This window comes from Myotis lucifugus, unplaced genomic scaffold, assembly GCF_000147115.1.
Source record: "Myotis lucifugus unplaced genomic scaffold, Myoluc2.0 scaffold_2634, whole genome shotgun sequence".
NCBI classification, from domain to species: domain Eukaryota; kingdom Metazoa; phylum Chordata; class Mammalia; order Chiroptera; family Vespertilionidae; genus Myotis; species Myotis lucifugus.
The window spans coordinates 11,481-22,976 of NW_005873682.1; the positions used below are offsets into that span (position 1 = coordinate 11,481).

An 11,496-nucleotide genomic window follows, 5' to 3' on the forward strand; every position below is an offset into this window, starting at 1 on the left:
CCCCGGGGGGGGGGGGGGGACCCCCTCCAGTGGCGCGGTCCAAGGGGTCCGCTAATTCTGAAGTGCACATGTTTTTTGCTGCCCGGCAGTGCGCTGAAGCGCCCGGGCCGTGCAGTGGACCCCTCCCCTCCGCACCTCCCCGTCCAGGTTTGGCGCTGCAGTTGTCGGGGAACTGGTTCTTCCTGCCGGTCCTGGCACAGCGGGCTCACGGTGCGGCTGCCAGGCGTTCGCGGGCAGGGCTTTCGGGTTGCACCCCGTCTGCGGGCAGGAATTTCCTTCTCCACGTCCCTGTATGCCGACCTCCTGGCGGGTGCAGGTCTGAGGAGGGGCCGCGCACATGAGAATGCTGCCCAGGAAATGGGCACCTAGAAAGCCTGCGGCCAGTGGAGGCCCCGCTGGAAGAGGCACCGGACTCCCGGCCGGTCTGGCCCGGTCCCGCCCGGTCCGCCTTATGTGGACACACATTTGCCCCTTAGCAAGGCCACGGTGGGTAAACAGTGTGAGGGCCGTCAGGTAGGGAGTTGCCTGAGCCCCTGAGCCCGCCGGGCAGTGTTACAAGGACCAACGCCCATGGGCTTCCGCGAGTTCCTGCTGCATTAATAGCCAACTGCTGCTTTATGTTTGTACAGAAGCCACCTGTTGTGAGCCAGGGTAGAATCTGAACTATTGTACATGCAGGGAGAGAGTCCTGAATGGAAAACCAAAGTAGCTCCAAGATGGCATTTTAGATGGTCAGCTCTGCCTCTTTTAAAACATTTTTGTAGGGACAGGAAATGCGTTGTTGCTAATGTAGAGTTCAGCACGAGGCCTGTGTTCAGACCCGGAGCCGAGACGTGTGAGGAGAGTGGCCCGTGGCTGCCCCCCCACCCCCCACCCGGGAGGTCCTCGCCCTCTGCCTGTGGGAAAGCGCTGCTCGCTGTCCTGTGGACTTGCTGGGACACAGCCTGAGGCACAATTCATTAGGCTTTCTGCTTCTTATATTTCATAGCAGAACCTGCTCAGCACCGTCAGCCAGCAATTCATGCTGTAAACTAGAACCGCCACAGACTCTGGATCAAACCTCTGAAAGTGGTGTTGGACGCCTGTCTATGGGAGATGGTATCAGAGTATTTCAACAACTCGTTCAGTGGATAAACTTTAAGATTTTGCCTTCACAGAACAATTAAGCTGTATCCTGGCAAGAAGAATTGCCATTTCAGAAATAAAAGGAATTCGCTATAAAACTTCCTATGTGTTCTAAATGGTCTGAAGCTTAGCGTTGAGGAAAACGGTTCAGTTGACATTGAAAGTTTTTCCTATTCATTTATTCAATAAATATTTCTTTGAATGCCTTGTGAGTGGAAGGCACCACTCAGGTCCCTGCCTCTCAGTCGCAAACAAATAGCATTTCACGCCTCTTCCTAGGGGCTTCGTTCTGGTGATAACTGTTCGTCAATGAAAATGGGACGTTTGTTGCTAATAGAATTCTGCAGCCTCGTGCTTCTCTGCAGCTCGTCATTGTCTAAGGAACGGCCCCTTTAAGCCCGTGCCGTGTGGGGTGAGAGCCGCGAGCCCCTGAAATGGGGCCGGTCCCCCAGAGGTGCCACGTCAACATCGCCGCGTCTCAAAGACACGGTACAAAATAGAGCACAGGATACCGCACTCATGCATTGCCGCTGGTTGTGTGTTCAGATTCAAGGACTTGGATATGTGGGAATAGATAAACTTAATACAATTAACTTCTGTTTTTCCTTTTAGAAATTTTTAAATGACGTATGTGGCTCCTGCTTGTGAATTGCATTATGTTTCTATTGGCGCCCTCTAAGGATCACACTTATTTTTTAAATAAAATTAAGGTTTAATTTCATTGGGTCCCAGTTATTATTAGAAATGTCACTAGACTTCTCGGGGAAAAGAACCGAGCGGCCCACTCCGCAGCTCCGGCGCCGAGACTGCGCAGACTGAGGCCCAGTGGCCTCGGAGGACGCCGCCTCTGAAAACGCCTGACCTTCTCCTTCTTTTTCGTTTCATGTCGCCCTGTCTGAACCGCGGTGATTTCTCACAAAACAGCACGGTAAGAAAACCGTTCCTCCTTCACTTCAGCCTGTCGCAGATCCCGCATCAACAGAGTTAGGGACAGCAGACCCCTTTGCTGGAGGTAGCGTGACCAGCACCAGGGCGGGGGGAGCGGCTGAGGGCACCCTGGCGTCCCTGTGGGCCTCTGGTCCCTCCTAGAGTCCCGCCTCTGCAGGACCCAGGGGCACGGCCTCCTGGTAGCAGTGGGCACAGAGCACAGACTCCACCCAGTCAGTAACCAGATCATGGCGCTTCATTCGTGTGGATGTTCTTTAACCCAAGTTACGAATTTATAATGAAATAGAAGTATTTTCCCATTTAATCCAAAATATGTTAATTTTTTCCTTTCAAATATTTATCATGAAATTCCTTCTTTTTCTAGACATTTATGGTGACTCTCTGCTAGAGCGTAGACTAACGTACTTTAAAAAGGGACGCGGGCACGAGAGCCTCGCCCTAGTTAGAAAGCGCGTATTAAACTTGCTGAGGTGGGTACCTTAGTCAGCCAGTGTGGAGTTATTTTTACCTTCTAGGGACTTTATAAGAGATGTATTTAAGTACCGGCCATGCTCACGGCCACAGTGCACGCCCTGCCTCACAGAGCCTGTCAGTGCAGCCCTCACTCGTCACTCCACAGCTGAGTTGGCTGTCCCTGCTGTTAAGCATGGGCCTCTGAACCTTGGTGTCCCGGGACGGCCCCATGGTTGGAAAATGAAAAGCTGTTGGTCCATTTTAAAAATAGAAGTTGTTGCTATTATTTTACAAGTATTTCCCAATCTTTTTAAAAATATACATATTTTTATTTCAGAGAGAAAGGGAGAGGGAGAGATTGAAACATCAGTGATGACAGAGAATTATCAATCAGCTGCCTCCTACGGGCCCCCTACTGGGGATGGAGCCTGCGACCCAGGCATGTGCCCTTGACCGGAATCAAACCCAGGACCCTTCAGTCCGCAGGCCAACGCTCTATCCACTGAGCCAAACCAGCCAGGGCTATTTTCCAATCTTAATATCTGGGACTCTTGAGTGTAGATTTCCAGGTTCTCAGATCTTAAAATAGCTCACATGAGCCCAAAGAAATTTCCCGTATTAAAGTTCCTTTCTTCAGAGAAAGTATCCAGTTTAGGGTCTGCATATTAAAAGATGTCAATGAAAATTTGAAAAAGAAGTTTTGATAGATTTAAGCATTAAATTATGGAGAATAGTTATCACAGGTTTTAAGTTATGGCAAGACTGAATTGTGTGAGAAGTTCATCTCACTGTAAAGTTCTCTGAATGGGACAATCAGGCTACTTGGTTGACCTCTGAAAGCTGGTCAGGACTTGGTAAACTGCCAGTCCTTTCTGGCTTTGAACTCACCTTGTAAGAACTGCTGACTCATAGGCACTCTTCGCCGGTTGACCAGCGAGCCCAGGACAAAGCTCAGGGATTTGTTTCCCAAGGCTCACACTGACCAAGTAAGAAGCCCAGCTGTTCACAGCTCCGCCTTCATTTTTCCTCTCCCTTCCTTCCCTTCTCTGTCTTCCCACAGCACTTCTGGGGCCCAGTAGCCAACTGGGGTCTCCCCATCGCCGCCATCAATGACATGAAAAAGTCTCCGGAGATCATCAGTGGGCGGATGACGTTCGGTGAGTGTGTGCTCTGAACACTGCGGCCTTTCCCCGCATCATTAGCATAGACAGCTCCCCAGCGCAGCTCCGGACAGGACAGTCACTTAGGAAATGGCATCACCCCTCCCAGGGAGGAAAGGCAGGTGGCTCTGAAATGCTGCCTTGGGAGCGCTGAGCTCGCTAGCCAGCGGGCTGACTGCTCCCAGCTGAAGAAGGTGTCCTCTGGGGCGTAGTTGGAAAACGCTTTCTTACGTTGACTTGAAACCCTGATATTTGACCATAAAGCTGTTGAGAGGATGACAAAGCAGTTCCTGCAAGTGAGGGACTGTGAACAACTCGAGGGGACAGGACCGTGGCTGGAACTCAGGTGCCCACTCCCTCCCTCCGACACCCCATCCTTAAATTGTTCAGGTGATAAGTAACAGTACCCACCAGGAGAGTCCGATACCTGATGAGCTTCCCATTCCTGGTGCCTTTCCGCCAGAATTTACCTCCTGTCACAGTCTTAGCGGAAGAGCTTCTCTTGGTTCAGGCGGGTGCGTGGTGGGTCTGGGGTCCCTCCCACAGCAGGTCTCTGAACCGTGAGCCATTGCTCCCCTCTGCTTGGTGTTTGCAGCCCTCTGCTGTTACTCTCTGACGTTCATGAGATTCGCCTACAAGGTGCAGCCTCGCAACTGGCTCCTGTTCGTGTGCCACGCCACCAACGAGGTGGCCCAGCTCATCCAGGGCGGGCGGCTCATCAAATACAAGTAAGCAGCGCCGGCTCGTCCTCTGCTGACGGAGGGGAGAGCGGGCCCGGCCCTGTCTTGGGCCTTTGGGCCATGAGTGTGTGCAGACGGATGTGAAACCCATTTCTGAGAAAGCCGTGCTGTTGAGTGTGAAACAGTGCCTGGCAGTTAACGCCACGCTGTGCAGATGCACTGACTACAGTGTGGACAGGGTGTGTCTTCATAACATCGGGAGTGGGAACGGCTGTTGTGTGAGGGCTTCTTAAAGCCTCCGGGCCCTGAGGCGCAGTGACACCCCGTGTCCTTGTCTCCCTGCAGCATGAATAAGAAGGCAGCAGCGTGACCGGGCAGGGAGGCGCTGCCCGCTGCTGGGCCTCCGGCTCCGTCCTCAGGACGCCCTGCTGAGGAAGACCCGCTGAGTGCTGTGTTACTAACCCCACCATTTCCACCCACAGCGAGAGCCCCTGAGCCCCTGACCCGCCCCGGCTGCCTCCCAAGTACTGACTACTCTCCTCCCCTAACCAGTCGTCACAGGCAGTCATTCCGTGCTTCCCAGCCATGCTTTCTCTGAGGCCGTGTTGTTATCTGTTAGGATTTACTGAGCGCGCCACGGAAGAGAACAAAGCCTGTGACTCTCAGACCTGAGTGCTCAGAACTCTTGCCTTGTTCTGTAACGACCATGAGACAACCCCAGCTACACCCTTCAGGTCTCACCCCAGGGACTGAAAAGTGTCCGTTTCCATGCAGTGTGTATTCTGAAATGCTGTGACTTAACGGCAATAAATGACTTAAATATTTGTCAGTGAGAATGAAATGCCTTGCCATGTCTTTCAGGAACTGCAGGACTGTGTCCCTGCAGCACACGCATCGGCATAACGGGAACTCCCTCCCCAGTGCGAGGGGAGGAGCCGTCCTCCGAGTGGTCAGAGGGCTCTTTCTCATGGGCCACGTTAGAAACGCCCCAATGCTGCCCTGAAGATGCCCTGGAGGTGCGCTGGCCTCCTGTCCTGAGGTTCCCTGAGGGGGTCAGAGCTGTGCAGTGTCCCTGGGGGCCGCAGTCCCTGGCCGCACAGGGGAGGGGGCGCTGCGCTAGGCACCAGGGAGAAGAGGGGCCTCTGGAGTGGGCGGGGCCCAGGGGCATGGTCGTGATCCCGCTGCCGCTGCCACAGGGTGAGCTCAGGGAGACAGCGTGGAGGGTGCGTGTGGCCCCGCGGTTCCTCAGTTCATCCGCATCCACCGGCCTGTGAAGTGCTCTTCCACAGCAGGCCCGCCGCCTTTTCTCTTTTCGATGGAAGTCTCTTGGCTGCTCTAAAATGACCGTCTCCGCTGTCTGTCACTAGCACAAGGGGACACCTGGGCGGTCGGCAGGGAAGTGCTGGCCGCTGGCACAGAAGACTGACCAAACAGCGGACCTCTCAGTGGCCAGGCGGCGGGAGGTCCTGGGTGGCTCCTCCTGCTCCGTCGTCAGGGTTTGCCGGGCTCCATCTCCGAGACACGTGGGGAGTGTCCCGGCGACACACCTGTAAGTGTCCGGTCCCTGCGAGAGCTGCGCGCACCTGGGGCTCCCTTCTCCGAGGGCTGGGGGATGGAGAACAGGGCGCCGTCCATCCCCCAGATCCTGGGAACCGCAGTGTGGAAGCCAGGGTGGGGTCGGCGCCACCTGGACTGCTCACAGCCCAGAAGGCCAGGCTCAGAACTAAACTACCCAGAGAACCTCCTCTCCAAACGTGATACCCGAACGCTCACCATGTCTCCCTTTCAAACAAGTACGGAGAGAGCTGGAAGGCACAAAGGAGCCGTCCAGGCGGAGTGGACACCGGATGTCCAGGCAGAGGTGCCGTGCTGGCTCCTGCGCTGTAATGGGCTCAGGGACGAGGTGACGATTGCGAAGCACTTCCTGCCCCGCCAGGGCCGGCCGAGTCCTGGCACGGAGCAGCCCGCTGCCCGCGGTGCACGGCCCGGCAGGAAGCTGGTCAAGGGCCTCTTGTTTCGCAATGCCCTTCGCAGAGTTGGTTTAGGGCTGTCCCTCCCTCCTGGCCTTCCGCCCACTGCCCATGCAGGAACCGGCTCGGCTGCTCTGCTGCTCGCTCCCCAGGCTGCGTTCATTCGCTCCGTCTTCTCCACCTTTTCACTAAGATTTCTCAGACTCGTGTGCACCGAGCGGTGACAGACAGTAGTGAGAAAGGAAGCAGCAGGCGCAGTTCCATCTGCGGTCCCGACACCCCACATGCCAGCAGGCGGCTTCCTCGCAGCATGTCCTGTCCAAGGTCTAGAAGAGAAGCAAACACCAAGGCCGCGTCATCAAAAGCAAAGGCCGGGGACCCGGGACTGAGGCTCGGCAGGTTGGTGGCCTCGGGGAGTGGAGGACACCAGTTGCCATTGTAACTTTTGAATTTTTTCTGGCTTTTTCTCTTGAGCATGATAATGGACCCATGACTTTTTACAGACTTAATGTGTTGTTTTAAATTCTCACCCGAAGATACGTTTTATTGATTTTAGAGAGAGAGGGAGAGAGAAAGCGAGGAACATCGACGTGAGAGAGAAACATCGATAGGTTGTCTCCAGTATATGCCCTGCTCAGGGATCGAATCCACAACCCAGGTATGTGCCCTGACCAGGAATCACACCCGCATCCTGTTGGTGTACAGGATGACACTCCAACCAAGTGAGCCACCCAGCCAGGACAAGACGATGGGTTTTTGTCAGCTACGATGATTATTCTTTTGGCTCCCATGTCATTCCTTCAGCGGCTGGGTGGCAGGAGGTCCTGGGCCGCCCCTCCTGCTCTGTCCTCTGCGGTGTGCTGGGCTCAGTCTCCTAGAGACGTGGGTATCTTTGAGAGTTCCTCTTGTCCCCACACCAGCTGAAGGCCTCCTGCCCACTGCCTGCCTGACCCCAGCACGAAGCCGTTCCCTGGGGCTCTGGCCAGGTCTGAGGAATGGTCCTTGCACCACCACTCGGGCTCATGGTGCCAGAGCGGCGTTGCTTCCTGCCCGTTCAGTGTCTGAAGCGCGCAAGTTCCTATAATGGTTCCAAGTGCACAGAAGGTAACCGTAGACTCTGTTACGTAAGCACTTTCCGAGTGAAGCTGGCTGCCATTGTCAGGAAGTCCCGAGAAGGGGCGGCTGCTGGCAGTGCTCTTAGCACAGATCCCCGAGGTCCACCTCCCGGGCAGCCGGAGCGACGGGGCCACCTGAGCAGCTCCGTCCGAGTTCCAGTCCTCGTCACTCTGTCTGCGCTGAGGACTTCTGGCCACTCACTCACTTCTGCTGTTTACTGTCTAATTTCTGGTACAGTTACCACCTACAGAGTTTAAATGTTCAATCTTGTCCTGATGGGAAAGTTTTGTCATGTGCCCCTTTTTAAGCTACAACTTTTCTCTTTAAATAAAAATGATATCCACATTTTCTTCCTGCCATACTATGTATTTTCATACCAAGGCTAACATCTTCTAAATCCAACTACTTCTCTCAGGTACCGTTCTCCTAACCTGAGGAGTCAGTGTTTACTCTTCGAGGGGGTGAGTTTTAAGGAGGTAGACAGGTGGCACAGTGCGCGGAGGCGGCCCATGTCAGTGCAGGCTCCTCAGGGTTTTGTCTGCAGTCGCTTCACTCAGAAGTTTCTGTTTGCAATCAAGGACTGGCCAGCCTCGGACAAGGAAGGGACTTGCTCTCGTGCCCACACTCCCGATGAGAAGGCAGCGGCGGCACGCGCACCTGGCAGTGTTTTTACCAATATCACAGGACCGTGTCTTCTAAGGGGAGGCCCCGGCCGGGTGCCTCGGTGCCCGCGCTCTGCAAGCTGTCAGAGGAAATGTACTGGAGGGGAGGTGTAAGCCGATCCTCCTTGGAGCTGCAGGGCCCTGTCTCACGTGGATGACACAGCCCCTGCTGGCAGGACCGGGCTGCATTCCACTGCAGGCGACTCACAGGCGAGTCTGGGAGGAGGTAGAGCAACAACTGCTGCCGCGCAGGGAGGGAAGGCTCCTGTCAGTTTCCGCAAACATGGCATTATTTTGAGTTTGCAATAAAATCCACACCCCGATGAAATCGATGCCATCGAGCCTTCAGGGGTAGCGGCCCTTCCAGTGCGAGCTGAGGTCTCCCAGGGACAGTCCCCAGGGCTGCGGGAAGAGACTGCACCCTGGGCCTCCAGGAGCATGTAGACTCCAGGGCGGAACAGGAGCCCGCACACCCTGCCCCTCCTCCCGCAGCCCTGCGGCTCCTCACTGGCCCTTCCCCAGGTTTGAAATGATTTTGTGGCAAAATTGCGCCACCTTGTGGCCTCACTGGATTCAAAAGCTGAAATGAGTAATGTTGCCCTCAGTCCGTGTTGACCTAGTATCTGTAAGGACTATAAACACACTTTTCAGTCCAGGGGGTGTGCTCAGTGGCTGAGCATTGACCTGCAAACCAGGGCACACGCTGGGGTTGCAGGCTCCACCCCCAGTGGGGCGTGCAGGAGGCAGCCGGTCAGTGATTCTCTCGTCATTGATGCTTCTATCTCTCTCTCCCTTCCTCTCTGAAATCAATAAAAATATATTTAAATAAAAACACTCTTCAAAACACAGTCTCCTTAGTAGAACACCCCGTCTCTACTGCCACACACATGAGAAGCTAAGACAAAAAGCTCCCGGCTCTCCCAGATTTCTTGTTGGGGCAGGGCAGACTGAGAAAAGTGCCCTAGACTATAAAACCGTTATTATTTTTTGTCTAATCAACCCCTCTACAGACATGATTAACAAATGACCCCGATGCAAAAAACAAACAAAAAACACAAAACTACCTTAACCGACTTCTGCCTCCATAAATATTTGAGTGGGAAGCAGGTGAGCAGACTTTTCACGTCAGGACGACTGCCTGCGGTTGGTCCTCCCGCCCCCACCCAGGCCGGTCCAAGTCTCTGGTCACGAGGGTTTTGTTCACCTGGGTGTCATTGGCTCGGCTCCTCACCAGCTGTGAGACTGCAAGGACGTCACTGAGTGTCCCTGGGCCCTTGTGGGTGTTTTTGTTGTTTTGGTTTTTAAGATAATTTCCAGTGAGCTTCTGGAGTTGCAGCCCTTTGCTCATTCACTCATGGGGAAATGTTTCCAGAGCATCTACTGCAGGGGTCCTCAAACTTTTTAAACAGGGGGCCAGTTCACTGTCTCTCAGACCGTTGAAGGGCTGGACTATAGTTTAAAAAAAACAACTATGAACAAATTCCTATGCACACTGCACATATCTTATTTTGAAGTAAAAAAACAAAACGGGAACAAATACAATATTTGTATTTGCATGTGGCCCGTGGCCCGTAGTTTGAGGACCCCTGCTCTACTGCATCATGTGGCACTAGACTCTGGGAACCCGGGAAGAGAAGAAAAGCAGGGAAGGCGCGGGACCTGAATTCACTCGGCCTGTCCTGGGGGACGCCCCTCCTCTTCACTGGGAGAAGGGGACGGTGTCGAGACAGGAAGACCACATCCCCCCGTTACCAAGCAACAGTCACAAGATGCTGAAACCAGGAAACCCACGTGAAGGGCTGAAGGACTCGCAGGGCACGCAGCTGAGATCCTTGTAGCGTTCCAGGAAATGGCCCACCAGGGAGTAGAATTTCCTTTCCTGTGTTCCCAGCCAGTCCCATCACAGGGCGGGGCGGGCCTGCTCTCGGCATCTGTGTGCCCACCCTGCCAGCCTGGGCAGCTGCCACACGGACTCCCTCAGCAGTAACTGAGTTGACACCAAGACTTGCTTTCTCCTACAACTAACCCTGGTGGCCATGGGGAGGGAGTTTGTCTCAGCTTCTTTGCTGTGCTTTGCTGTTGCTCATTCACTCATGCTGGGAGCACCTGCTGAGTTTCTATCACGCGCCAGGCCCTGTGCCTGGGGTTGGGCCTGGACGCGGTCAGCAGTTGAGCGGGATGACTGGCCAGGCCAGTTGGCTGAGAAGCTGGTGGGTCCGCTCGGGATGGGCAGCAGGTAGCAGGGCCCAGGGCAGCGGTGCGGCCATGTCTCGGTAGGTCCGGAAGGCCAGGGGAGACCCCCAGGTCCAGGGGAGCTGGCTGAGAACGGAAGCTGGCAGGAGCTGGGTGGGCCACGGCGGTGCGGGAGCAGGATTTCAACCCTGAGAACCGAGCTTCCAGAGGCCTCTTGGTGGGATCCTGGATTTCAGCCTCTCAGCAGGTGGTCTGGCCAAACATGCGAGTCTCTGCATGTACACACGTGTGCAAACACATATTGCTCAGTGGATACAGCGTCGTGACACACGAGGCTGGAGAGAAGAGCTGGGCTGCTCATGACCAGCTGTGCCTTTATTCTGAGGAAATGAGGGGCTCGTGGCAGGTTTTCAGCAGAGATGAACAGTTAGAGACCACAGCTGCCCGGTGGACATGGCCCGAGTGGGGCCAGGCCGGAGGATCAGCGGAGGCGGAGCTGACATTGGCCGCGGCCACGTGGCTGTGTCCCTGAGGACGGGGCTGCAGGTGATCCCCGCGGTTTGCTGGTTTGGGTGGAAGTGTGGGGACACTGCTCCCTCTGTCCTAATGGGACACCCTCCCCTGGCCTCTGGTGGTCAGCGCCAGTCACCGTGTCTAGGGGTGACGGGCACGGAAACACTGAAATGCCGTAAACTATCCTATGGAAAATGAGAAGCATAGTTGGAGCCAGGCTGTGTTTTCCTAAAGGTTTGTCTCCCCCTTTTCACTCAGTCATTATCCCCAAGTTCTCCTTCCGCCCCCACTTTGACAACCAGTCCTGCCCACGGTGCAGCTTCCTAGCTCCTCGCTACGTAGCGTCAGGTAACTATGGCGACAGACCTGCTAATAGGCAACTGACTTGCTCATTCACAAAGCATTTGGGTCCTCAGTCCTTAAGGAAGAAAAGCTATCGTGTTACTTTTTGTACCAGGATTTGCTGTCATGTCCAGAGAAGTGAGGAGACAGGCTGACGGGACAGTAAACGGCCAGTGATGAAACATTACAGATTGCTCCCACCCCACCCGCCTGGGGTCTGCGCGCCCAGGGGACTTCCGACCCCACGGGCTCCCTTCGCGTCACTGTCCTCACCGCAACCGGGCGGAACCTGTGGCCCTGCGGTAACGACAGCGCATTCACGGGACGTTGCTGA

The 11,496-nt window shown here is 54.9% G+C and overlaps 1 protein-coding gene across 1 annotated transcript; it reads left to right on the top strand.

Moving 5' to 3' along the window:
- Positions 1-941: 941 nt before the first annotated feature.
- On the top strand, positions 942-5,202 carry LOC102422776 (mitochondrial pyruvate carrier 1-like). Its single transcript, XM_014450550.2, has 4 exons — positions 942-2,053; positions 3,587-3,683; positions 4,282-4,414; positions 4,712-5,202. The coding sequence occupies exons 1-4, from the start codon at positions 2,009-2,011 to the stop codon at positions 4,734-4,736; spliced, it is 300 nt and encodes a 99-aa protein (XP_014306036.1). The 5' UTR covers positions 942-2,008; the 3' UTR covers positions 4,737-5,202.
- The last annotated feature ends 6,294 nt before the right edge of the window (positions 5,203-11,496 follow it).

Coding starts and splice junctions, on each gene's coding strand:
- LOC102422776 (XM_014450550.2), top strand. CDS start 2,009: ATGTCGCCCTGTCTGAACCGCGGTGATTTCTCACAAAACAGCACG. Junction 2,054..3,586: donor ATTTCTCACAAAACAGCACG/GTAAGAAAACCG, acceptor GTCTTCCCACAG/CACTTCTGGGGCCCAGTAGC. Junction 4,415..4,711: donor GGGCGGCTCATCAAATACAA/GTAAGCAGCGCC, acceptor GTCTCCCTGCAG/CATGAATAAGAAGGCAGCAG.